The 26,127-nt window shown below is 68.6% G+C and overlaps 1 protein-coding gene across 1 annotated transcript in view; it reads right to left on the reverse strand.

Annotated features, from left to right (window-relative positions):
- Window positions 1-7,573: 7,573 nt before the first annotated feature.
- The window catches only part of FBRSL1 (fibrosin like 1), a 68,850-nt gene continuing 50,296 nt past the window's right edge, over window positions 7,574-26,127 (reverse strand). The window contains exons 6-20 of the mRNA XM_069496739.1: window positions 20,942-20,987; window positions 18,940-19,258; window positions 18,578-18,798; window positions 17,547-17,773; window positions 16,804-16,860; window positions 16,553-16,648; window positions 15,279-15,347; window positions 15,128-15,157; window positions 14,919-14,990; window positions 13,419-13,548; window positions 10,549-10,626; window positions 10,273-10,356; window positions 9,912-10,119; window positions 8,657-8,876; window positions 7,574-8,590 (exon numbers count right to left, since the gene is read on the reverse strand). Of these exons, the coding sequence (XP_069352840.1) occupies window positions 8,051-8,590; window positions 8,657-8,876; window positions 9,912-10,119; window positions 10,273-10,356; window positions 10,549-10,626; window positions 13,419-13,548; window positions 14,919-14,990; window positions 15,128-15,157; window positions 15,279-15,347; window positions 16,553-16,648; window positions 16,804-16,860; window positions 17,547-17,773; window positions 18,578-18,798; window positions 18,940-19,258; window positions 20,942-20,987 (2,397 nt within the window). The 3' untranslated portion in view covers window positions 7,574-8,050. The remainder of the gene's footprint in view (window positions 8,591-8,656; window positions 8,877-9,911; window positions 10,120-10,272; window positions 10,357-10,548; window positions 10,627-13,418; window positions 13,549-14,918; window positions 14,991-15,127; window positions 15,158-15,278; window positions 15,348-16,552; window positions 16,649-16,803; window positions 16,861-17,546; window positions 17,774-18,577; window positions 18,799-18,939; window positions 19,259-20,941; window positions 20,988-26,127) is intronic.

Raw genomic sequence — 26,127 nt, forward strand, 5'->3', positions numbered from 1 at the left:
ACGTCCTGCTCCGTTTGGAAACTGGGCCTGTGCATTTTCAGGGGCCTATGAGAAGGTTTAAGAGAAGAAAAAATTTTTTCCTGGTTCAAAGTACAGAAAGAACACCGCACGTTTAAAATTTAAAAGTGTTCCAGTTGCGATTCATTTAGCTTTTATGTAGTGACACCGAGAGTTGTCTTTTCTCGGTTTGACGTGACGTGCAAAGGCCTCGCGGGCTCGGGCGGTGGCTGTGGGTTCATCCCGGGAGACGGTTCCATGACCAGGGGGCGCCAGGCCCGGGATCAGGGCCGAGGGGCCCCCGAGACCACGAGGGACGTGAGAACACGCCCTGTGCCCTGGCGCCGCCCCTCGAGCCCTGACTTGGGGTGCCCACGAGGCAGGAGCACAGCAGGGAGGGTGGGCAGGCGCCCGGCGTGGGCGGATCCGGCAGGCGCTGAGGAACCGGGTTCGCTGTTGGTCCGGAGCAGCCGCGGCCCGGGGCCCGCCCCGTCCTGCGCTGGCTCGCTCAGGGCACGTGGGGTCGGGGGCTCACAGGTGCGCCGAGCGGAGGCCGCCGTGGAGGGTGGGGGCGGCCAGCCGGAGCAGGCGTCCCGCGGGGCCTTTGCTGTCTCTGGTGGGTTCTGAGTCGGAAATGGCACAAACTCACGGGAGCTGCGGTGGCGAAGCCGAGCCCTGACCCCTGCGGCTGGTTCCTGCAGGGAGCTGCAGGCTGTGGCCAGAGCTCGGTTTTTATACCTGGCTGGGCGGCGTCTGCACCTTCCTTCTCTCAGGACCAAGGTGTGTCTTGGGGCCCACTACTGACACCTGGTGACCTCATGTTAAAAGAAAAACTTCAGACAGATTTAACGGAGTTTATTTGAGTGAAGCACGGCCGGTGGATCGGGCGGCACCGGAGCTGGGAGTGACAACGTGCCGCAGCATGTTCGTGATAAGGGAAACTGAGGCAGGCAAAGACGGGGGCCTGTGGGAACTCTGCTTTTCGCAGTTTTCTGTAGACCTAAACACTGCTCTGGAAAATAAGCCGTATGGATGTTTTCTTTAAAAAATCCATTTTGCAAGAGGAAGGAGCAGCAAGGAGCTGAAGGGAGCGGCTGCCGCCGGGTGCTCGGAGGCCGAGAGCGCGATGGCCGGCTCGGGGCGGACGCTGCTGCCGCTGCTGCTGCTGCTGCCGCTGCCGCTGCTGGGGTCCTGGGAATGGAAGCCGACGGGCCTGAGCCGCAAGGTGCGTGCCGGGCCCCCGCCGACGCCGTGGCCGCGCTCCGGCCCACAGTGCCCCTCCCCTCCTGCCCTGGGGCGAGCCCTCCGCGTCTCCCGGCGACGGGTCAGTAAGATCTTTATGCAACAAGAGAAGACCCCCCCCCCCCATGCACCCTCCCACAGTCTCCGCTGTGCTCACTTTCCTGACCCCGCACCGCCGAGTCTGCCCTCCTGGGCCTCCACGCAGCTCAACCTTCCCGGCAGGAGCAGCCTGAGCTCCGGGCTGGCTGTCCCTTAAGCAGCTCCGCACTTTCGTTACGTTTCATAAAACTTACTTGTGTTAACGGGCAGTGCGTTTGTTACTGTTATTTTAAAACTTTCCTCAGTTTCAGTGTCGAATGCAGCAAAGGTCAGTAGCTGTCGCCCACCTCCCCAGCAGCCCTCAAGACCCCTTCACAGGCCCGAGACACAGCTGTGGCCCAGCCGCGGTCAAAGGTCACACTCACACATGGCACCTCCGGGCCGGCTCAGCCGGCAGCCGACATGGGCTGAACCTCAGCTCCAGCTCCTGCTGGCTGTGTGATCCTGGGCTAGTCACTCACCCTCTCTGAGCCCGTTTAGTCTCCTGGGAAATGTAGGCAGGAGGCGCAGAGCTGCTTCCTCTGCAGTCCGGGCCCCTCCCCTCCGTGTGCCTCAGTTGATTCTGTTCATGCGGCTCACGGCAGACATTCCTTTCCCCTTCCTCCCCACTGGGCACCCTGCCCTTGCCCTGCCAGACTGACTGTGGGCAGGTTTGTTCCAGAAACTTCTCTGGCCTGAGTCTGAAGGATGGTGACCTGGGGAAGCCAGAGGGGGAGGAGGCCCCCGGAGCCCTGGGAGTCACGGCTGTGTTTCAGGGGACCCGCGAGGCCTGTGAGGGCCACAGAGAGTGCCTGAGCGAATGCTGTGTCCCCAACAGCCTGAACCCCCAGAAGTTCTGCACCTCCAAAACCGTCTTCCGAAAGTGCCTGTGGTGGCAGAGGGTGTGTGCGGGACGCCGTGCTCTGGAATGGCAGAGGAAGGCGGTAGGAGGGACACGGTCTCTTGTCCCCACAGCCTAATGGGGACAAGTGCCAGGGCCACGACGAGTGCCAGAGCAGCTGCTGCACCAGGATCAGCGTCGACCCGCAGCTGTTCTGCACGGGCAAGACCATCTTCCTGCAGTGCGTGCGCTGGCGCAAGGTGAGCCCCCGGGCAGTGCGCGCCGGCGCAAGGTGAGCCCCCTGGCGCAAGGTGAGCCCCCGGGCAGTGCGCGCCCCGGCGCAAGGTGAGCCCCCTGGCGCAAGGTGAGCCCCCGGGCAGTGCGCGCCCCTGCGCAAGGTGAGCCCCCGGGCAGTGCGCGCGCCGGCGCAAGGTGAGCCCCGGGCAGGCGGACGCACAGGGACGCCAGGGTCCCCAGGCGTGCAGACGGGAGGGGCAGCGAGGGGGCGGCCACCTCTGCGCCCGGCCCTGCTTGGCTGGAGGAAGGACGCGGAGGCTGTCCGGGGGGCGGCTCTCCCCCGTGTCTCCCCAGCCCAACGGCGACTACTGCTGCCGCCACGAGGACTGCCGCAGCCGCTGCTGCCTCCGGCTGAACGAGGTCAGCCGCTACCGCTGCATCCCGCGCACGGGGATCCTGGCCCAGTGCCTGCCCCTGGTGAGTCCCTCGGCTGGGGGGCTTGGCCGGCCGTGCGCCGTGGGAGAGGGGGGTGCCGGGAACCCGAACCTGCGGGGACCACTGCAGCAGCATCGGCCCGTTCACCAAGAGCGAGCGCGCAGGGAACGTCTTGGGCAGAACCCGGGTCCCGGGCTGGGCACGGCGTGTGCAGCTGTCAGAGCCCTGCAGGGACGCGCAGGGGAGGGCCGGGGGACCTGTGGGAGCTGGCGAGAGCCCCAGGGGACAGAGAGGACAGTCTGGGGGGGGGGCTGTGCCATCAGCAGCCCTGGGGCAGCAGGGGGTCTCCCAGCCCCCTCTCCTGGTGACTTCCGTGGAAAGGCACGGCCTGGGCCATGCAGGTGTGGAGCCCAGGTGAGCTGGGTCAGGAGGTCCGCGGGGGGCAGACACGGCAGGCGCCAGTTTCCCCAGAGACCAGGCAGCGGCTGCGCCAGGTGCTGGGGCTGTGAGCTGCGACTGGAGATCCTGGCGCAAAGGGTCTCGGTGGGCACAGCCGCGTCTCTCAGCCACGCAGCGTCTGCTCCCAGGGCGGCCGCGCACAGCAGGGGCGCACGGACTCCGCACGAGCCCAGCGCACCCGGCACCCTCCCCCACGGGGTCCCCGCCGCGACGGGCGACTGGGCTCAGGGGCAGCCGGTCCACAGCGACCGTCTCCTGCCCCTGCTCCGCGCTGACACTCCCAGGGCACTTCCTCGATTTTGGTGTTTCCTTTAGTGACATGAACAGGAATCTGTGTCCTGAAGAACCAAACCTGGGCCCCAGGGACGCCTACCTGGACCTCGGTGTGCCGGGAGCTGGATTCGGACGGAAGATTCGCTTGTGGTCCACGCGGCCCTTTCGGGGGCGCCGAGGAAATCCGGGCGCGGAAGGCTCGGAACACACCGGCTCGTCCGGCACAAATAAACCTGCCTGAAGGCAGCGCGTGTCTCGTCACCGCGACCTCCAGGTCGTGAAAGCGGAACCCGCGAAACCCGGGGGCTGCGGGGGCGGGGGCTGCAGGTGGGCGGAGCCAAGGCCGAGGCGGAGCCGCCGTCACAGCGAGGGCTGTCGGGGGGGGGGGGCTGTCGGGGAGGTTGTGGGGGGGCTGTCGGGGGGCTGTGGGGGGCTGTCGGGGGGCTGTGGGGGGGCTGTCGGGGGGCTGTGGGGGGCTGTCGGGGGGCTGTCGGGGGGCTGTCGGGGGGGGCTGTCGGGGAGGTTGTGGGGGGCTGTCGGGGGGGGCTGTCGGGGGGGGCTGTCGGGGGGCTGTGGGGGGCTGTGGGGGGCTGTCGGGGGGCTGTCGGGGGGGGCTGTCGGGGAGGTTGTGGGGGGCTGTCGGGGGGCTGTGGGGGGGCTGTCGGGGGGCTGTGGGGGGCTGTCGGGGGGCTGTCGGGGGGCTGTGGGGGGCTGTCGGGGGGGGCTGTCGGGGAGGTTGTGGGGGGGCTGTCGGGGGGCTGTGGGGGGCTGTCGGGGGGCTGTGGGGGGGCTGTCGGGGGGCTGTGGGGGGCTGTCGGGGGGCTGTCGGGGGGCTGTGGGGGGCTGTCGGGGGGCTGTGGGGGGCTGTGGGGGGGGCTGTCGGGGCTGGGGGGGCAGTCGGGGGGCTGTCGGGGGCTGTGGGGGGCCTGTGGAGGGGCTGTGGGGGGGCTATCGGGGGGGGCTGTGGGGGGGCTGTCGGGGGGCTGTCGGGGGCTGTCGGGGGGGCTGTCGGGGGGCTGGGGGGGCAGTCGGGGGGGCTGGGGGGGCTGTCGGGGGGCTGTCGGGGGGCAGTCGGGGGGGCAGTCGGGGGGCTGGGGGGGCTGTCGGGGGGCTGTGGGGGCTGTGGGGGGCTGTGGGGGGACCTGTCGGGGGGCTGTCGGGGGGCTGTGGGGGGCTGTCGGGGGGCTGTGGGGGGCTGTCGGGGGGCTGTCGGGGGGGCTGTGGGGGGACCTGTCGGGGGGCTGTCGGGGGGCTGTCGGGGGGGCTGTGGGGGGGGGACCTGTCGGGGGGCTGTCGGGGGGGCTGTGGGGGGCTGTCGGGGGGCTGTCGGGGGGGCTGTGGGGGGCTGTCGGGGGGGCTGTGGGGGGACCTGTCGGGGGGGCTGTCGGGGGGCTGTCGGGGGGGCTGTGGGGCGGGGACCTGTCGGGGGGCTGTCGGGGGGGCTGTGGGGGGCTGTCGGGGGGCTGTCGGGGGGGCTGTGGGGGGCTGTCGGGGGGGCTGTGGGGGGCTGTGGGGGGCTGTCGGGGGGGCTGTGGGGGGCTGTGGGGGGCTGTCGGGGGGGCTGTGGGGGGCTGTCGGGGGGCTGTGGGGGGCTGTCGGGGGGCTGTGGGGGGCTGTCGGGGGGCTGTGGGGGGCTGTGGGGGGCTGTCGGGGGCTGCCCAGGCTGGACACTACATGTCCCCCCTCCAGCCAGAGTGTCCACAGCAAAGGTTCAAGTGCATTTTGTCACCGTAGATCAAATAAATTTGTTGTTCCGACTGAAAAGGTCCCCCCCTCCCTCCTCCTCCCCCCCCCCTCCTCCTCCTCCTCCTCCTCCTCCCCCCTCCCCCAGCTTCCGTTCACCCGGCAAAGGGTCGCCTGGCTCTGAGGTGCTCGGGCACAGGGGGACAACGCCAACCCTGCAAGGTCCCCAGGGGGCCGGCACCCCCCACGCAGACAGGGGTTCCACACAGAAGGCCACCGTACGGGCTGCGTGGCGGGACCTCGGGCCCACGTGACGCCTGCACCAATGCCGGAGGGCAGAGGGAGGAGCTTCAGCGGCGGAGGGAGGAGCCTCAGCGGCGGAGGGAGGAGCTTCAGCGGCGGAGGGAGGAGCTTCAGCGGGGGAGAGAGGAGCTTCAGCGGCAGAGGGAGGAGCCTCAGCGGCGGAGGGAGGAGCTTCAGCGGCGGAGGGAGGAGCCTCAGCGGCGGAGGGAGGAGCTTCAGCGGTGGAGGGAGGAGCCTCAGCGGCAGAGGGAGGAGCTTCAGCGGCGGAGGGAGGAGCCTCAGCGGCGGAGGGAGGAGCTTCAGCGGTGGAGGGAGGAGCCTCAGCGGCAGAGGGAGGAGCTTCAGCGGCGGAGGGAGGAGCCTCAGCGGCGGAGGGAGGAGCTTCAGCGGCAGAGGGAGGAGCTTCAGCGGCGGAAGGAGGAGCCTCAGCGGCGGAGGGAGGAGCTTCAGCGGTGGAGGGAGGAGCCTCAGCGGCGGAGGGAGGAGCTTCAGCGGCGGAGGGAGGAGCCTCAGCGGCGGAGGGAGGAGCTTCAGCGGCGGAGGGAGGAGCTTCAGCGCAGGCCCGAGGGCACAGCCTGGCAGGGGGGCGGGCCGAGCTGGGGCGGTGCCAGGACTGCCAAGCCCGCGACCCGCGTGGGGCCTTGCTTCCAGGGGCCTGGGCCCCCCACAGCAGCCCGCGCTGCAGGGGGAATGCGGGGCGTTTGGGGTCACCCTGGGCCTGCCCGGAGGCCGCCCGCCCCAAGGCCACACAGAACACTCGACCACGGTTTCATCCAAAATCAAGGCTGTATTTACCTCCACTGACTGACATGAGAACAGAATAGGCAAAGGAAGCGGGGTCCACGCTGGAAAACGTCGGGGACAGAACGGCCGTGGACGGCCGAAGCCCGGCAGGGACAGACCGGACGTCGGGAAACGGGGACACAGGGACGCGCCGCCGGCACAGCACGGTGGCTCGTGCGCTTATGCGGCAAACCCGGGCCACAGGGAGCAGCCGCGGTGCCGGAGGTGCACGCGCACGGAGACAAACGTCTGACCGCCTTCACACGGGAGAGAAAATATACAAAAGTGATTTATTTTTTTGTAATCAAACTTTAGACTCTTGCACTTCTAAAACTCTACCTGGTATAGAGATCGCGAGAACACCGCACGACGAGCACAAGGGTCCACAGAGCTGTCCCTGCGGCCAGCGCCAGCCAGTCCGGAAGCGACACCCGGGGAGCGCCGCTCTCCCTACCGAGGGTGCAGCCGGGGGCACCCACGGCCTGGGGCGGCCACCGGGGGGCACCCACGGGCTGGGGCGGCCACCGGGGGGCACCCACGGGCTGGGGCGGCCACCCGGGGGCACCCACGGGCTGGGGCGGCCACCGGGGGGGCACCCACGGGCTGGGGCGGCCACCCGGGGGGCACCCACGGGCTGGGGCGGCCACCGGGGGGCACCCACGGGCTGGGGCGGCCACCGGGGGGGGGCACCCACGGCCTGGGGCGGCCACCCGGGGGCACCCACCGGCCTGGGGCAGCCGGGGGCACCCACGGGCTGGGGCGGCCACCGGGGGGCACCCACGGGCTGGGGCGGCCACCGGGGGGCACCCACGGGCTGGGGCGGCCACCGGGGGGCACCCACGGGCTGGGGCGGCCACCGGGGGGCACCCACGGGCTGGGGCAGCCGGGGCCGGGACTTGCGCGACTTCGCGGACAGCCGGTCCCGCCTCGGAGCTCTTGCATAGTTGAGGGCAGTTGCTGCGGTTAAACCCCCCGCAGCCAGTGGGCGTTTTGTGACCGTGTTAAACAAATAACCAGAGGGGTTTCCGGAAACCACTTTTATAAAGTCTACCTAGGGTAAGAATTTAATAACGTCGTACATTTATATCAACAGACTATGTACACGTTTCCTTTGTTTTTAAAAAAAACAAACCAAAAAAGAAATCCTTACACTTCTGCATAATAAGGCAAAAAACAAAGTTTTGTACATTATTATTAATTATTATTTTAATATATATCTGTGACTTCGGTTCCAAGTACCGAGGGAGGGCCAGGGCCGGCCCGAGCGGGGGCCTCACAGTGCGCTGGACAAAGTGACCGTGTTTTCTCCATAAACGAGACAAACCCTGGGGCTCTGGGGAGGGGTCCGGGCCTGCGACCTTGCAAGCCCCAACACAAAAAATCAAGAAGCAAAAAGTTTCTTTTTTGGTTCTTTTAAGTGTCTAAAGAGCACAAAATTAAGAAAAATACAAATCCATTAAAAACGCTTCTCACCTGTGGGGAAAAAAGGTACAAACTTGATTTTTTTTTTTCCCAGTAGCCTAATCTCAAGCTCGGAAAACAAAAGGCCACCCCCAGAAAAGCTGTTTATTAAATTCCCCAACCCCGCAGACTTCGCGTGGAAAAGCATGTCACCCCAGGATTCGATGGAGCTGTGCTTAAGTTCTAGAAATGTACATTTAGAAAAGTTTACAGCAGTGCATTCGTAAAAGGGTCCCTCGGCCGGCCGCCCCGCGGGGACTACCGCGCCTCCACCTCCTGGGGGTTGCGGGACGGGGAGTAGGCGCGCGCGTCGCCGGGCCCGAGGCCCTCAAGCGGGCTAGTCCTGCTCCGCGGCGCGGGCGGCGTGGGCGGCCCGGCCACCAGCGGGGGCGGCGCGCCGAGCGCGGCGGCGGCCGGCGGGGTCCGCGCCAGGAGTCCGAGGCGCGGCAGGTGCGGGGCGCTGTCGGGGCCCGGGCCCCGCGCGCGCTCCAGCTCCTCGCGGCGCGGCCCCCGCAGGCGCTCGGGGCTGTAGTCGTGCGGCTCGCGGTCGCGGTAGGCGCGCTCGGGGGGCTCGAAGAGGGCGCCGGGGCCGGCGGGGAAGGCGCGGCGCGGCAGCTCCAGGCCGCGGTAGGCGTCGCGCAGCGGCTCCCACGCGAAGCCCGGCGCGCCCAGGCGCTCGCGGCCCACGCCCAGCGGCGCGGGTGCGGGGTGCAGGCCGCCCGCGGACGGCTCAGCCGCCTCGTCCTCCCTGCGCTCCTCCTTGACCTTCACGTCGCCCTGGGGCCGCTCGGCCGGCGCCTCGGGGGGCTTCCCCGGCGGCTCCCGGCCCAAGAGGCCGGCCAGGCGCAGGCCTTCGCCCAGGGCCGCCTTGCTGTAGGGCGAGGGCGCGCGCGCGGCCAGCTTGGCGCCCTCCTCCTTGGCGGGCGAGCAGCTCTCCTTGACCCGGGGCTCGGCCTCGCGCTCCGCGGGGACCCCGGACCGGCCCAGCTCGCCCTGGCCGCGGAGCAGGAGGCTGCTGACAGCGTGGCCCACAGGAGCAGCAGGCGATGCTCGACTGACCAGGCGCGTCTTCTCCAGGAGGTCCCTGGGGTGTCAGGACAAGTGTGGTCAGTCTGAGGTGGCTCTTCCAGCTGGCAGCCCCTAGAAGGCTGTGTTCTCATCACCTGCAGGGCCCACGTTCCCTGGTGTGTGTGTGTGGGGGGGTCCTTTTAGCACCCCGAGTTTCTGCAGATGCCAGTAGTGCCCCTGTCAACACACTGGTGGTGACAACAGAACCCCCCCCCAATCTCCAAACACCCCAGGCTTCCCTCCCCCTGGCAAACAACCTAGAAGCAGCCGGAGCCGAACCACAAAGCTCTGCACCGGCACTGAGGCTGGGACCGTGGGCAGTCAGGGGCCTCCAGTCCTTGGGGGGGGTCAAGGGGGCTCTCGGGGAGATGCCGGCTGCCCCAGCCATGGAATTGCTGCCTCAAACTCTGGTTCCCACCCCACGCGTGGAGGGCTGACATCCACCCACCCTAGACTGCGGGTCCTCCAGCCCCCCACCTTGTCCTTGGAGAGGAAGGTCTCAGGAAGGCTGGGGCCACCCTGCGGCGGGCGAGGGGTTCTGAGCCCATGTCTGCAGGGGCGCCTTGGGCCACCCCCCCAACCACGTGCACCCCCAGGGCGTGCAGTGGCTACCCCCCCCACCGTGTGCACCCCCAGGGCGTGCAGTGGCCACCCCCCCCACCGTGTGCACCCCCAGGATGTGCAGTGACCACCCCCCCCACCGTGTGCACCCCCAGGGCGTGCAGTGACCACCCCCCCACTGTGTACACCCCCAGGATGTGCAGTGACCACCCCCCCACTGTGTGCACCCCCAGGATGTGCAGTGGCCACCCCCCCACCGTGTGCACCCCCAGGATGTGCAGTGGCCACCCCCCCACCGTGTGCACCCCCAGGGCACAGTGGCCAGCACACGGCTGTGCTCACCAGGGCCTATCCCGGCCCCGTCTCCATGGGGAGAGTCGGAGGCAGGGCCAGGTCCGACCTGCCCGAGCCCCCAGGTCTCTGCACCAGGCAGGGCAGGGTGGGGGCGTGGAGGGGTGGGGCAGGGGAAGGCTGGGCGGGCGCCACTCACCGCTCACGTTCCTCCAGGCCCTTGTCTGGCTCTCGGTCGTGGTTGGTCAGGGCTGAGACCCGCTCTGTGTCCATGGACTTGGGCCACGGGGGTGGCGTGGGGAAGGAGGGTGGTGCCCGGTGCAGCCGGTTCCAGGTCTCGTGGGGGCTGGGCAGGCCGTGCACCGAGGAGCCCTCCTTGGGGGCAAAGATGCTGCCACCGCCAGGAGCTGGGGGCAGCACCCAGGGAGTGTGAGGCCAGCCGTCCGGCCCCCACCTGCTGACTGTGCCCCATGGGGGCCCTGCCATCCCCTGGGTCCCGAGTGGGCACTACGAGGGGGTGCGCCCAGCTGGGGAGAGCGCTGCACGTGTGTGTCACTTACTCAGAGCGTGGCTGCCCAGGCCCCCGAAGGCATGGCTCCCCAAGCTCCCCAGGCCCCCGAAGCTGCTCGACCTGCTGAAAGGGTCTGGGGGGCAACCAGGGGTCAGGGGTCAGCGAGGCTCAGCTGGGACTCCCACGTGACTCCCCAGCCTGATAGGGGGGGCCCTATGTGATCCCAGGGGTGCCCTGAGGCTCAGGGTTACCCTCCTGCCCTGACACCCCCAACCCTGAGTCTGCTGAGGAAGCCAGACCCCACCCCCCGGGCCGGGGCACCCACCTGCCAGGTGACTGGTGGGCAGGAAGCTGCCGGGGGGAGCTGAGGGTCCGAAGGGGTTGGTGGCAGGATGGGCGGCACCTGCAGGGGAGACAAGTTGACAGAGGCCCGGAGCTGCACCTGGGGCCCCCGTCCACAGGGCGGTTCCCGGGGGGGGGCACCCCGGTTTCCTGAGGGAACCTCTGCTGCCTGTTGTCCGGAACGGCCCGGCCGTGGGGTGAAGGTGTGTCCGGTAGGGCAGGGCGGGACTCGTTCTCCTCCCGACACCTGGAGGATGTGGCTGGGGCTGCAGTGGCCGCCCTGGGACGCGGCCACAGGGACGGAGGTGCCCGGAGGAAGGGGGCCACGGCTTGGGCAGGGACACAGAGGGGGCGTCCCCATGGGAGTGGCCTTGGTTGGCTGTTCCCAAGCCAGTCACACCGCAGTCTTGACCCAGGAGAGCTGCTAAATGACCCCTGCTACTTACGACAGGCCTGACAGACATGGGTTTGTCTGGGGCACTGAGCGAGGCGGCCACTTGTGTGACCCCGGGCACAGGGCCAGCCCACAGGTGCCACCTCAGCACCTGCCCTGGCTCCCAGCGACACCCCCAGCCCTGGTGTGGGCCAGTGTCACGCCCTGCACTCGGTAGGGGGGCGTCCTTCACTCCAGAGGACGGGTTTCTGGCGAGACCAGCTTGGCTGCTCCAGGTCCCTCCTGGCCCTGATCCTGGGGACGGCCACCTGTGGGCCCCGGCAGGTGCGTCCCCCACATTGCGGGGGGCAGGGCCTGCTTAGGGCTCCACGTGGGAAGTCGACACCCACGTCTACCCTGGAGAGGACCGCACAGCCGCCACGCTGCTGCAACAGCCCGCCAAGGCCGTGGGGAGCGGAGGAGACCCGGCTGCCTGAAGCCCACACGTGGGAGAAGCCGCGAGTTAACGTTGGAACCTCCAGCCCCCGCCGGGGAAGGACCGCAGAGCCAGTGAGCACGTGCCAGGCGGGCACCAAGTCACGGCTGTTCCTTTCCACTCGGGGAAGAAACAGAACCTCCGGCGCAGTTAACGAAGGGGAAAGTGAGGCAGAGCTGAGCGGGGCCGGGCACTGCGGGGCCGGGAGCTGGGGACAGCTCCACGCAGACGGGTGAGCAGGGCTGCACCGACCGACTCCCGGCTGGAAACATTCGAGCGACCCAACGGGCTCAGGAAGAAACGGAAGCTGCGGCGTCCTACAGCCACAAAGCCAGCAGCTCAAACTCTGGCCAGGGCCCCCTCAGGGCGGAGAGCAGGAAAAAGGGAATCCCCTAACCCACGAGCGCAAACAGCCTTCACGGCAGAACCGGATATTCAGTACGACCAAGGGGAATGCACGGCCGTTCGGGATAACACGTCAGGAACAAGATGTTGGCAAAGTGACCCCAGAAATATGTCCACAGTTCACACATCAAGGTGACTCATCTGGTTCGGAATAAAGAAGCAGAATTGTCACTTGTAGAGATGACTTTCTACACAAACAGTATTGAAAGAATCTACGTTTGAATTTCTTTGCGTTTGTAAGAATTAGGCAAGACTGCCGGATGCAGAGAGTACGGTACAGATCCTGTTTCCTAGCAACGGCCAGCTAAGAAATGTAGTTTTAGAAATGCCAACCCCAGTATCAGTGAAACAGACGGCACCTGGGAGTCACTCTGAGGTCTCCTGTGTGGGAGCAACGCCTGATCACAGGTAGGAAGCGAGAGGAGGGAGGACGCCTGCTCACAGGTAGGAGGCGAGAGGAGGGAGGACGCCCGCTCACAGGTGGGAAGGGAGAGGAGGGAGGACGCCCGCTCACAGGTGGGAAGGGAGAGGAGGGAGGACGCCCGCTCACAGGTGGGAAGGGAGAGGAGGGAGGACGCCCGCTCACAGGTGGGAAGGGAGAGGAGGGAGGACGCCCGCTCACAGGTGGGAAGGGAGAGGAGGGAGGACGCCCGCTCACAGGTGGGAAGGGAGAGGAGGGAGGACGCCCGCTCACAGGTGGGAAGGGAGAGGAGGGAGGACGCCCGCTCACAGGTGGGAAGGGAGAGGAGGGAGGACGCCCGCTCACAGGTGGGAAGGGAGAGGAGGGAGGACGCCCGCTCACAGGTGGGAAGCGAGAGGAGGGAGGACGCCCGCTCACAGGTGGGAAGGGAGAGGAGGGAGGACGCCCGCTCACAGGTGGGAAGGGAGAGGAGGGAGGACGCCCGCTCACAGGTGGGAAGCGAGAGGAGGAAGGACGCCCGCTCACAGGTGGGAAGGGAGAGGAGGGAGGACGCCTGCTCACAGGTGGGAAGGGAGAGGAGGGAGGACGCCCGCTCACAGGTGGGAAGGGAGAGGAGGGAGGACGCCCGCTCACAGGTGGGAAGGGAGAGGAGGGAGGACGCCCGCTCACAGGTACGAAGGGAGAGGAGGGATTCCCTCCAAGTGAGGTGCACTCTGTGCCCGGTTCCAGGAAAGCCCCGGTGCCTGCGGTGCCTGCGGGAACAGGCAGATGTGACCTTTGCGCGGAGCTGAGAGGGCCCTGACGCATGCACGGCGGGTAGGGGGGCAAGAGCAGGGCGGGGTTGGGGCCGCAGCTGGGACCACCTCGGCGGGGCTGCCACCTCCCTTCCTGGGGGGCTGGGGCCGGGGGACAAGGGCCGGGGGGTAGTGGGGATTCCCACCTGCTGCTTCCGCCCCGGTGGGCGGGCGCAGGACGTCAGAACAGGGGCCTTGGGGGAGGGGACGCCAGGGCGAGGGACGAGCCCGCCAGTGGCACATCACATATCACGGGGCTCCCTCCTGGCGTAAGTGGGGGGGTGTCCAAAAGCAAAAACGCCCCGAGCTGGCCGGACAGGGGAGACATTTCTCCCCCCCCCCACCCCCAGGCGCCGGGTCTCACCTGAGCTGGAGAAGAGCGGCCGGGCCAGGTCCTGCGGGTAGTGGAACCCGGCAAACACGCCCGGGGCGGGGGGTCTGCCAAACAGGTCCAGCTTTGCGCCCACCTCCAGCTTGTGTGGGTCCAGCGGCACCTGCAGAGAGGACGGGGCTGCCAGGGCGACGGGGACACAGGTGGCTGGCGCTTGCCAAGCTCCCGACACGGGACAATCGGGCGTCGTTACCACACGGCGCAGTGACACGGGTTGCCAAGCGGTTCCAGCATGCGTGTGGGGTCTTTGCAGCCTGGTGCATACTTTACACGTACAGTGCAGCTCAATTTGGGGACATTGCATTGGAAATACTTTTTTTCTAGTTAGATTCTCAAAAATGGAGCTAAGTTGTTCCAAATATGGTTAAGGGTTTCCCCATGACCAAATTTAGTATCAGTTTTAAAAGTTAAATTTGTTAAGAGTAAACAAAACTAACCCTTGTCCCCCATCTGCACCGGCCCCATGGCAGGGCCGTGGCCGCCACGCAGAACGCGGTACATGGCTCGGGGCTCAGGGGCAGCCACAAGGGACCCTGGTGCCCTCCCGGCTGCAGCCGCAGGGGCCGAGCGAGTCCCAGCGACCCTCCCGCCCTGCCCGTCCTGGGGCCAAACGGCGCTTGGGCCTATCACCCGCTTCCGCAGGGCCGCAGTGACTTCGGGGCACCCTCGCCCTGCATGAGACCCGACCTCGGCGCCCCGTGCCCACCAGGGTGCAGCCGGGTGTCGCGGGGGCCACGTGCGCCACCTCCCGCCCACCACTCTCACTGGCACCGCACCGGGAGCATCTCCGAGTCCCGGCCACGTCTCCCGGGAGGTGCCACCCAAACGTTCACACGTCAAGACACACAGTCCTTCGTCACAGATCCCTCTCAAAGCGCATGCAGGACGTGATGATTCTTAACAAGTGCCACAGAGGAAACGTGTGTTACCTGGGGCAGTGCTGGGGACAGCAGGGGCGCAGGGTCCCCTGGGGCTGAGGCCACCGTCTGGCTGTCCTGCCTCCCCGGCAGGGACTGTGCCCCTCCAGCCACCCGTGGGGCTGCATCTTTCTCTGCCCACCCACCTCGGAGCACATCAGCTCTGTGAGTGCTTCGGGTATGCCCGGTGCACTGCTGAACACCCAGGCACACAGCAGGCGCTCAATAATGTCAGGGAGAGGGAGGGCAGAGGGCCCACTGTGGGCGGAGCCAGCAGGTTCCCTGAACATCCCAGGGGCACAAGGACGGCCCCCTCCGGGGAAGGCAGGGGCAGGCAGCCAATGCCTGCGGGTCAGACACGTGAGCACACGCGTGTGAACACACACAGGCTCGCTTGGCGCCCTCCCACCCTCCAGGTCTGACCCCAGGCTGGAGACGGGGCCTCCACACGCCCCTCACCTCAGCCTCAGAGGCCGGCAGGAGCCTCCCACCAGCACCCGAGGCGTCCCAGAAGCACATGGGGACACCACGTGCCGGGCCCCGGGTTTGTCCTCACCTTCATCTTCTGCTGATGGTGGTAGATCTGCCACGCGATCTGCACATGCACCGCACACCACTTCCCCGGCTTCTGCGACAGGACCCGGCACGGCTCAGCGGGTGGGGCAGCCGCCTCTCCTCCCACCCCCTGCCTTTCCCAGGTTCCCCTGTGACGGGCACCCCCAGGGCCACCCGGCCCCTTCTCCCCAGGGACACGCACACACTCACCCTGACCACCGCCCGGTACGGATCAGAGACCTGAGGGACAGGGAGGAGCGTTGGTCCAGGCCCTGCAGGAGGCCCAGTCCCGGGGGCGCGGGGGACACGGCCCCTCTGCCAGGACACCCCCTGGGGCAGGGGGACACCCAGCGACACCTACCCCGGGGGCTTTCTGCAGGAGCGTGTGCACGGCACTGGCCCGGCCCGTTACCTCCAGCGGGTTTGAAGTCTGAGGGGAGAGGAGAGAGAGACTGTGCGCGTGCGGGACCACCCCACGGCCACCCCCACGGCTCCGGCTTCCTGGCTCTGGCACCGGCCTGCCAGCCGTGGGGCCCTCGGCGCTGCTGCCCGGGGGGCCTGGCTTCCCGGAGAGACCAGCACTCCCTCCATCCAGTGGTTTCCACGACGGTGGGGAGGGGCTCTTGACACTGCCGTGTCGGGGAGGGTGGGCTGCCCCTGGGAGAGTCACTTGCTGCCGGGGCCACGACAGCCCCCGCAGGAGGGGGAGCTGCAGTGTGAGCAGACGGGCTGAGGGCAGACGGGCTGTGCTCCCCGCCTGGGGCTCCGTGGAGGGGATGACCCGCAGCAGAGACTGGCTGTGGGCAGCTTTCCTGCCAGCAACCTGGCCCTTCCGGCTCCTTCCCACTGGGCCAGAGCAGTGGACACCACGCCAAGCAGTCACCCTCGGGGAATGGCCCTCTGGGCGCTGCCCTGCCCAGGAGCAGCCCGCAGAGGGCTTGGCCAGGACAGACCCCCTGACCCGACTCAGGGCCTCCATGCCCCCGGCTGCTGGAGCCCTGGGAGTCCAGGTTTGGGGACCCCTCTCCCCATGCACCCCTCTTGAGGCAGGCTCTGAATCCTCGGCGGTGGCTGTCTGGGGCCCAGAGACCCCCTGGGCCTGTCCCACCCGGCTAGGACTGGGGCGGGGCCAGGCTCAGGGCGTCAGGGCAGCCGTGGGCAGCGAGTGGCAGTTGCGGCGGCATCCTGAGGTCGAGGCTGGTTGGGACCTGGAGTGGCCCAGGGCCCACTTGGGGCCGACACCTGTCCTCGTGCCCCTCGCAAGGCCACGGTGGGAGACAGGGACACACACGCCCGCTGTCCTGGGAAGGCGCTGTGGCACAGCCTCCTGCTGCCCTCAGCCTCCGGCGGTGTGGACGCCCCTGTGCTGGCTGCTGCCTACACTGGGGGGTCCCGTCAGGATGGGGTCTCCTGCATCGAGGCTGAAGCCTCTCGTGGGGTGCCGGGATCCACCACGTGCTCCTCTCTGCCCGCTGCCACCCCTCCCTGGGGCACTTCCAGTCCAGAACCCCCGATATCCCCGCCTGGCAGTGCCCGGGTTGGGACAGGGCTGGGTGGGGCAGTCTCGCCGCCCCGTCCCCACCCGGAACCCCACCCACCGCTGTGCCCGCCCCACCTGCCAGGAGCAGCTGGTACCTTGGGCTGAAAAGCACCCTGCAGGGACCCAAAGGGGCCAGGGTGCGGAAGCAGGGCAGGCAGTCCCGGGATGGCGGGAGGGAAGGGCGGGAAGAACTGCAAGAGAAGGGAGAGGCTGCAGGGCCCCCTCCTGTCCCCCCTCTGCACCCAGGGCCTGGCCCGACACAGCGGGGGACGAAGCCCTGGCCAGGCGCAAGGCCACCGCGGCAGGCACACGGGGACGGGCTCTGGGGAACGCCGGGGACACTCACACTCACGTTGGAATGTCGGAAGTAGGAGCTGTCCAGCTTGGGAGTGTACTTGTCGAACTGGAAGGGAAAGAGGTGGGTGAGGCCCCCAGCACACACCGGATGCCCCCCTGGGGGCCCCAGCACCTGCCCACCCTGGCTCCCCACCCCCCGCCGCCCCCCGCAGCGGCCAGCTGCCCCCAGGCTCAAGCGCGCCAGCCCACAGCCCTGCACTCAGCCCAGTGGGGCCAGGTTTCCAACCAGGGAGCCCCCTTTCTAGTGGGGGTCTGTGTGCCCAGAAGGGCCCTGGCTGGGAAGGGGCATGAAGCCCGGGATGCGGGACACACCCAGCTACTGACCAACTGGCAGGAGCCAGGAAGCCCGGCCACACGGCAGCTGCGTAGGAGCCACCGCCTGGGGCCAGGGGACACGCGTGGACCCAGTCTCGGGCTCTGGGGCCCTTAAGTCCTATCTGGGCCTCCAGACCTGGCACCGGGGACCCATGGTGGGTACAACTGGCCCCAAGGATGTGTCACCCACACGTGGACACGGGACACCCGCCCAAGCCCAGGACAACGGCCCTGGACGGGGACCTCATGGCACGACTCAGGGGAGACCAGAGGGCGGGCGGGGCACCGCCCCACTGTCCAGGCAGACGCCGCCGGCCTCACCCGCCCGTGTGCGTGCGCGCGTGTGTCTGCGTGTGCCTGCCGCATGTCCCCGCCCCGGCCCGCCCCCCGCCCCTGCCAGCACGCGGGCCTACGCACCGGCGGGGGTGCGGCGGGCGGCGTGAGCGGCGTCGGGGGCAGCCCCGCGGGGAAGGGGGCGAATGTGTGTTGGTGCTGGTGTGTGTGCTGGTGTGTGTGTTGGTGTGTGTGCTGGTGCTGGTGGAACTCCGCCCGCAGCAGAGCCCCCGGGCCCAGGGAGGCGCCAGGCCGCTCGGCGCTCTGCACCAGAAACCGCGTGTTCAGCTCTTGCCTGAGCAGCTCGTGATCTACAAGAGAAAAAGAGAGAGAGACAGAGAGGCACGTCGGCCGCGGGCTCCCGGCGGGGCGAGGCGGATAGTCACCTGGCACTCCCGGTTTCGGCAGGCCAAGCCGCGGTGGCCGCTCGCTAGGTGCGGGCCCAGGGGTGGAGCTAAGAGAGGGGCCTGTGACCAAGTACCAATCAGAATCCCCGAATGAGGCTGGCAATACATGATTGGCTGGCTGAATGAGATCAGCAGGCTGGCATCTGGAGGGAGAGAGAACAGGGTGAGCCTGCGGCGCCGCCCGCCCGCAGCCACGCAGAGCTCCGAGGGCTCCAGAGGCGCCACCCTGGGGAGCCTGTGTCCAGCCCCCCCAGACCACTGTCCGGGTCCCGTCCACGGACGCCGGGCTGCCCCACCCGGGCAGGGCTGACTCAGAACTGCGGAAGGCACCTGGAGCGGGGGAGACATCCTCCTGCCCGGGCCACTCAGGCCTGGCCCCAGCGGAAGCTCCGGGAGGGAGAGGCGGGTGGGGGGGGCTCTGCTCACTTTGGACCCCCTGCTCCCCCGGCCCCACCCGCGCCCCAGCGGTGCAGCCCTGACACAGGAGGGAGCAGAGGACAGCCCCCCAGCCGCAGCGAATCTGCAGGTGCGCACATGAGCGCGTCTGTGCGCGTGCCTGCACCCGTGCGCATGCCCGCGGCTTGCCTGGGACCGCTGGGAAAAGGTGGGGCCTGGGCCTGGGCCGAGCCCCGCCGAACGCCCCTCCCTGGGGGTCGCATCCCGCATCTGCCCACCCTGCCCAGGCGAGACCAGGCTGAGGGCACCTACCAGCAGGGTGTCCTGGGATGCCCAGGCTGCTGGCGGGCAGCGCCGGGGGCGGGGGCAGTGTCGCGGGGGCAGCGAACATGGCTGCTGCGTGGTGCTGGTGCTGCGCCTGGGACCGGAGCGCCAGGTGTGAGGTAGACAGGTGGGGGCCCGGCCCGTGCGGCGACAGCGACACGTGCTTCGCCAGGCCGAGGGCGGCACCGCTGCCCACGCTGCTGCTCCTGCTGCGGGACATGGGGCTCAGCGCCCGCCCGCGCCCTCCCCGCGGCCCCCAGCCCAGGGACCCCCAGAGGCCCGCAGGCCCCGCCCCTCACTGAGGCCCCCACCTGAGGCCCGCAGGCCCCGCCCCTCACTGAGGCCCTCACCTGAGGCCTTGGAGGCCGTGGGGCGCCACCGGGCCGGGGCCCGCGAAGGCGCCCAGGGACGCAGGCACGTGTGTCGGGAGCGCGCCGCGGGGCTGGGGGGGCGCGGGCGGCGGCTGCGGAGTGTGGCGGGGCGGGGCGGGGGCCTCCTTCTTCACCAGGGGGCTGGAGCGGGCCGGCGGGGCCCCGGCGCAGGGCGTGGCGAGGGGCGCGGGGCTGGCGGGCGGGAAACACCCGGTGCTGAGCTCACGGCTGCGCTCCAGGCCCGACACCTTGGGCACCGCCCCGGCCTTGGCCTCCGGCTTCTCGCGCCGCGCGGGGCCTGCGGGGAGAGCAGCAGCTGCGACCCCGGAGTCCGCTCTCCGACTGCTCCCGGCCACCCAGCGCGTCCTGCTGCCGGCCGATTCCCACCGAACCAGGCGCAGGGAGAGCGCGCACCCTGCCCCAGGCCACACCCGATGCCCCGGGGGTCCAGCCCCACCACCAGGAGGGCAGCTGACGGCTCCAAGGCCATCACGGCAGAGGGAGTCATGGGGGTAGTGGCTGTCATGACCCCACTTTACAGACAAAACCAAGGTACACCAAGGACGGCCCAAGAGGGGGACTGGTTCGAACCCAGGAGCTCAGTGACCGCACCTGCATCTTCCTGCGCCCGCACCTGCCCACCCTGCACCCTGCGCAGGCCCAGAGCTCGCGTCGCAGCTGCCGCACCGAGTATGCAGGTGCCCAGCTTCCCCTTCCAGAACCCCCAGGAGGGGAGCGACCCCTCCCAGGAACCTGGGCAAGGGCACCAGGCAGCTTGGTGGGGAAGCTGCTCCCGACTGCGGCCACCTGCCACCCAGCTGCCGTCACCCCCTGTTTCTCAGCTGCTGTCCCCACCCAGGGTGGATGGACCCTCCCCAGGGCTGCTCCCTTGACCCCCAAATCTTCCTTCTGAGGCCGTGCCAGGCAGGGTCTCAGACCTTCCCCAGGGCGGGCGGAGGGCGGTGTCCACCCTGGAGGACCTGAGCTGACGCCTGCCTCCTCCAGGTGTGCACGAGCAAACCCAGGTTTCAGGGCGCAGCACACTTCCCGCTTCCTTCCCGGGGCCTGGGGACAGCGGAGCCGTGGCCCTCAGGGGCCGCTGACCCCACAGCCATCCTTCAAGGGCCCCTGGGGAAGTCTCCTCCCACCTCCCACCTCAGCCACAGCCCTGCACCCCGCGGAAGCCACTCCCTGAGGACACGGGTGAGCACGGAGCCCGCTGGCCTCGACTAGGGTGTCCCAGGGCACTGTCTCTACCCAACCTCCCCGGCACCCCTCTGTCCTCTGGGGTTAGCCTCATGGGGACCCCTCCTCTCTCCATCTCCCCTGCCCCTTCCCAACCGAAAGCAGCTGTGAGGCTGCAGAGAGGCAGGCTTGGCCGGGCAAACAGGCAGGACGTGGCCCACCTGGCAGACACTTGGCAGTGCGCACCGTCCGGAAGCATCCCCGCTGGGGACACGCAGACCAGCCCGCAACCCTGGGCAGTTTCCAGCTGCAGCACCAGCTGCCGCTCTCCTGCCGGGACTGTGGGTGCCCGTCCTGCCCTGATGCCACGCAGCCCAAAGCCGCTGTGCGCGATGCTTGGACGTGAAGCGTGTAGAGGCCATGTCTGCCAGGGGGGCGTCACTGGCAGCATCCACCTGTGCTTGCAGCAAGGCTGGTCCTGTCAAAGCACATCCGGGCGCAGCCTTCCAAACAACGGGGGGTGGCGGCCCCGGGGGCGGAGCAGAGACTCCCGAGACTCTGCTCTGAGTCAGCACCGGACAGAGACACTGCCGGCCAGGCCTCGCTCTGGGAATTCCCGGAGCCCCCACCTCTTTGTTGAGCTCAGCTGGCGGAGGGGGGGATGCCCCCTCGTGGTTGAGAGACTCGAGTTACAAAAGCCTGTCCTGGCCCAGGGGGCAGGTGCTGGGGGCTGGAACACTTTCAGGGACCACAGAAATGCCACATACTACTGGGGACACCAGCCAGGTACACGTACCTTTATCAGCCGCTGGGGCAAAGAGTTTGTCGGAGCCCACAGATGCCTGCAGAGAGAGGAGAGGTCAGAGGTGGGGTCTGGGGTGAGCCTGCCCTGAGCGCCCCCAAGACCGCAGACAGGTGAGCTTTGTGCCCGTGTGGAGAGCCTGCCTGGCCTGCGGCACACGCCTCTGCCCACCCGCTCATGCTCAGTCCTGGGCCCCAGCACACCTGCTCACGCCTGCTCACGCCTGCTCACGCCCCTCTGCTTCCTCAGAGTGGGGTCTGAGTGAAGATGGGGAGAGAACTATGGACACCACCCGCTCAGCAGGGGACGTGGGTGCCGAGTGGCTCCTGCCAGTGTGGCCTGGGGGGAGCCCTGGGGTTTTGCAAAGCCCCCCCCCCCCACATGGGAACCAGCACCAGGAGCCCGTGGGCCCCGCGGGACCTCGGCCTGGCAGGCAGAAGCAGATGACGGAGAAGAGTCGAGGACAGGCCCTGTGCCCCAGGCAGGGCACGGCGCAAGTGCCCAGCTTAGCGCCTGAGCGAAGGTGGCAGCCAAACGCTGAACGGGATGGAGATGCCGACCCACACGGCTGCAGGACCGTTCTCTGTGCCTGGGACGGCCGAGGTGCAGGCCTGTGGCCAGCGCCGTCGAGAGTGGCAGGCAGCGTGACCACTCTGGGGGTGGCCAAGCCCACCTCTCCTCCTCTCCTAGAGACACACGCCCAAGTGTGCACAGAGGAGCGTGAGGGGGGTCCGCAACGGCGCAGGTGGCCGGGGTGAGAACCTGGCCCTCGACGTCCACCAGCAGGCGGCGTGAGCGGAGCCCCGTGCTCTGGAGGGCTCTGCAGCTGTTCACGGGAGCTTGGTAAGAACGACCCCACACGGATCTTCATTTCCCTGCACCATTTCCCCGTCCACCAACAGGCCACTGGGTCAGCGAAGAGTGTGCGGCCGCTCGGCCTGCCTGCCCCAGTCCCAGTGGCCAAAAGCCACCCACAATGCCCCCACCTGCCAGGGCCCCCACCAAGGTCCAGGAGGGCCCTGTTACCACCCTCCTGGGCCCCGTGCAGCGCCCCAGTGCCACTCCCGGGGTGGTAGTATTGCCCGGGCTGGGTTTAGCTCTTAGAGATCCATTCTCCACACAGCCAAGACTGTCTTTTAAAACCAAATCAGAACAAGTCATCTCTGGACTTAAAACATTCCAGAGCCTTCCCACGGCCCTGGACCACAGTCCCAACTCATCCCCACCCGGGGCCCTGCACCCACGGCTCCCTGGCCCTGGCCCCACCCCCTCTCTCGGTGGTCTCACAGGGGTGGCTCCAGCCTCCCGAGTGGCTTTCCTGGACCCCCCAACTGAGGGCACCACCGCGTCGTCAGCACCCACTGGGTGGGTCTTCTCTGCGGGGTCCCAGGTCTGAGTGGTCCCTACTGGCCAGCGGGCCTGTGGCAGCCCCCTCTGCAGCTGGACATGCAGGGTCTGGCACCGGTGAGCGGGTGACAGCGACCTCCCTCCGTAACGAGGCACCCTAAGGCCTTCATGATGCCACCAGCACGGCCAAAGGGTGCCAGTGGGGCACGCGAGCAGGCAGGGCCCAGGGTGCCGCAATGACCTTCCAGGGTGGACACCAGTGGGGCCAGGAGGCAGGGAGGTGCTGGGGTCTCCGGGTGAGCACAGAAAGGCGAAGCTGGTGCCCCGCAATTCCACAGCCAACCCAAACGGCGGCCCGGAGGCGCAGGCCCTGGCCTTCGAGGTAACCGACGCAGGTCAGAGGGTGAGCGGGAAGCACTTAGGTGCCTGGCGCCACAACTCCCAAAGGACAGCGCGGCCCGGGCTGCACCCCACGCTGGCTGGACACCACCTGTGCTAACATGGTGGCACCACCACCCCGCACACCCGGCCGAGGACGGAGGAGAGGTGCCGTCTCAGAAAGGTGTGCTCCCCTGGGGACCTGCTGGGGGCTGGCCCCAAGCGCCACATCCCGACCTGGGCGACCAGGCGCTGCGGGTTCAGGGCAACATCCCCGGCTGGAGCACGGGCTCCAGGGCCACGAGGTGGCACCCCAGGTACCAGCCAAGGTGGGGTGGGGAGGGGGGGGGCGGCAGGGCAAGGGCGCACCCCCCCAGGTACCAGCGATGGCGAAGGCTGTGCTCCCAGGGCCACCCCATGTGCACACCCTGCCCTCAGCATGGGAGTCTGCTCAGGAAGTTGGGGGTGGGCGACCCAGGGATCCTTGTACCCACACAGGTCCCAGGCACACAGCTGGCCAGCTTCCATCTCACAGGAAGAGCCAGGACACCTGGCCAGGTGTGGCCACGCCCATCCAGGAAGGCTGTGAGCAGACCTGGGACTTTTGGGAGGCTGTGGCCGAGGTTCCAGCCCCTTCCTAGAGATGCCCAGAGACAGCCTTCTGGGACCCATGCCCGCTCCAGGGCCCCTAGCTCCCCTTCTACGACGAGGCTTCCAGACTGGCCTGCTGACCTGAGGGGGTGGGCGGCCCCAAAAGGGCCCCTGGACCTGCGCTAACAACTTCCCGCGCATTATCTACCCGGAGGTGACCCAGGGGGGCGCAGCCACAGCAGCCTCGAATCCTGGCGCTGAGCCAGTGTGGGGGCGGAAGGAAGGAGGGTCACTCCGGGCCAAGTACAGGTGGGAGGTCCCCGGGCCCAGGCTCGGTCCGGCCTAGGGGCATGCCTGGCAGGGAGTGCGTCAGCGCCAGCACGGACCCCCTGAGGCGCACAAGCCCGGCCGCGGGCGGAGGTCGCGGCGCGCTTTGTCTGCGAGGGCCCAACCCGCGGAGCAGCCTTGGCCCAGACACGCGGCGCAGCCTTAGCCAGCCGCGCCCCGCCCCAGACAAAGAACTCCAACTCCGGGCAGGTGAGCGTGGCGCCGGGAACCGGGTGGCCGATTCCGCGCTGGGGCGCAAACAAAGGCACGCGCCCCCCACGACGCCCGACCCCGCCCCCACCGCCGGCCCCCAGTGCCCTGGCCGGGGCCCAGGGGCCCAGGACCCTCAACCGGGCTGCATCCCCGCCTGCCGCCACGTGCGCCCCCGGGGGTGGGGGGGCGCAGTCTCCGCACGCTCGGCTCCCGGGAGACAAGGTGGGCAGAAGGCGCGGGGCCTCTCCCGCGTCCCGCTCCCCTAGGAGGTGGTTGCTCTTCCGTCCCCGGCCCTCCAAAGTCGCGAATTCCTCTCCGGAGCCCGAAGCGCGCTCTCACCTCGCGGGCGCTGCAGATCCGGCGAGCTCCGCAGGCGACGGCCACTAGTCCTGCGGCCTGAGCCGGAACCCGGCTGCATGGACGCGGGTGGCCGAGCGTGGGCACCGGCCGGTCCGGCCAGTCCAGGCGACCCCTGTCCCGGCGCGCCCCGCTTAGCCAGAGATCCGGCCGGGGACGCGCGGGGCGCGCATGTCCGCCGCGTCGGGCGGCTCTCGGGCGCCCTGGCAGAGGGGGCGCCCTGGCAGAGGGGGCGCCCGGGGCGCCGTCGGGCGCGGGGCGGTGGGAGGCGGCTGGCGCTCGGGCGGGCGCGGGCTGGGCGCACAGCTGGCGGCGCGCGGGCAGCGGCGGGCGCGCGGGCGGGCGGGGCGGAGGCGGGGCCGGGCAGGCCCGACTAATCCAGCCCCGAGGCGCGGATCTGCCCGCGCCGGGCCGCCGGCTCCGGGTCCGAGCGGGGCGCAGGGTCGGGGCGCGTAGCGCCTGCCGCGCCGAGCGCTTTATGGGCGCGACTCCTCCGACACGCGCAGCAACAAGTTAGGGACAGCGGCCACCGCACCTCCAGAAGGGGAAACTGCGAGAGAAGTGAGGTCAGGGCCGCGGTCGAGAAGCTGGGACTGGAAGGGAGGACAGAGCCCGCACAGCTGTCCGAGCCCCGCCTGCCCCGCCCGGGTTTCTCCATCTGCGAAACGGGGACGCAGAGTCGGAGCCGGCTCCAAGCAGGTGCTGCAGCTGCAAAGGGCCGCACGGCGCGCCGACCGGGCCCTGCCGATTTTACGCACGCCGCGGGCGGCACACGGAGCGCCTGGCTGCCCCGTGGGGGTGCGGGCTTGAATCGGGATCCGGGACGAACCGCGGCCCATGCGCACCACACCGACCCAGGCACCCGGCGGGACCCTCCATCGCGGCGGGCACAGAGGCCGAAAACCAGGACACCCACAGCACCAGTCCGCCCCGATGCGTGCCAGAAAGCCGGGTAAGGGGGGGCGGCGCGGCTCCCACCGGCAGTTAGGAAGTTTAAGGACGGGCGCCCCTGCAAGCTGCTCCCGAGGGCCCAGGAGACCAGCCCTGGTCCGGGGAAGCCTACGTCCTGGTTCCAGGCCTGAGCTTGCTGGTGGGACATGCTCCTATTTCTGGGCTTGAAGGACTGGCCGTGGCTGGGCACATCAGGGGTTGGTCCATTCAATGTGGAGCCATTCCACGGCCATTCCTAAGGACCATGGGGACCAGCTCCAAGGTGTGCCTTGGGGACAGAACGGCATGCAAGCTGGGCCAGCACTTTTCTTTTCAAAAGGTGACTAAAAGAAACACTGGGGAACATGAGCCTTGGACACGCACAGGGAACCTCCAACGGTGCAGAAGAAATCGCCACAAGCTGCCTCTAGGTGGGGAATAGGAGCCTTTCGTCGTGTTTGAACCATTTCCCAAACACACAACCGTCATCCCCCAAGTCCTGTTTCTTGCCACAAGGCAGCGTGCTGTGGAGCACCCTCTGGGAGCGAGCATGTCCACAGCCCACACAGCCAGGGGGCCACTCACCACCACGTCCACCCTCTGGAGATTTACATGTCACTAGCAAGGACAGGCACAGAGGAACCAGACAGGGACTCGCCACCGGCTGCACGGCTGGTTTGTGGCTGAGCGGGAATTTGAGCCCCTGGTGTGGCCAGGACAGCTCCTCCAGGGTGGGGTGGGCTGCTCCACGGAGACACCCAGGACCCCCGGGGTGACCTCAGGGGCCTGGCCCGGCAAGGGCAGCCAGGAGGGGCCCTGCACCGAGGTCATTTCTGTCCTTCTCGGGGCCCTGGTGGTGAAGCCTCCAGAGAGGCCTGCCGGGAACAGGCAGGGGAGGGGAGGAGGGGGACAGACCCAGGCACAGTCCTCGTTCTGCCCCTTCCTGGCTGCCTGACCCTGGGCAGGGTGACCATCATCCCCCCAGTCTGGGGACTCTGCACAAATTGAGCTATTGAATCTTCAGGCCTCCGGGAAGT

Source organism: Eulemur rufifrons, chromosome 21 (assembly GCF_041146395.1).
Source record: "Eulemur rufifrons isolate Redbay chromosome 21, OSU_ERuf_1, whole genome shotgun sequence".
NCBI lineage: Eukaryota > Metazoa > Chordata > Mammalia > Primates > Lemuridae > Eulemur > Eulemur rufifrons.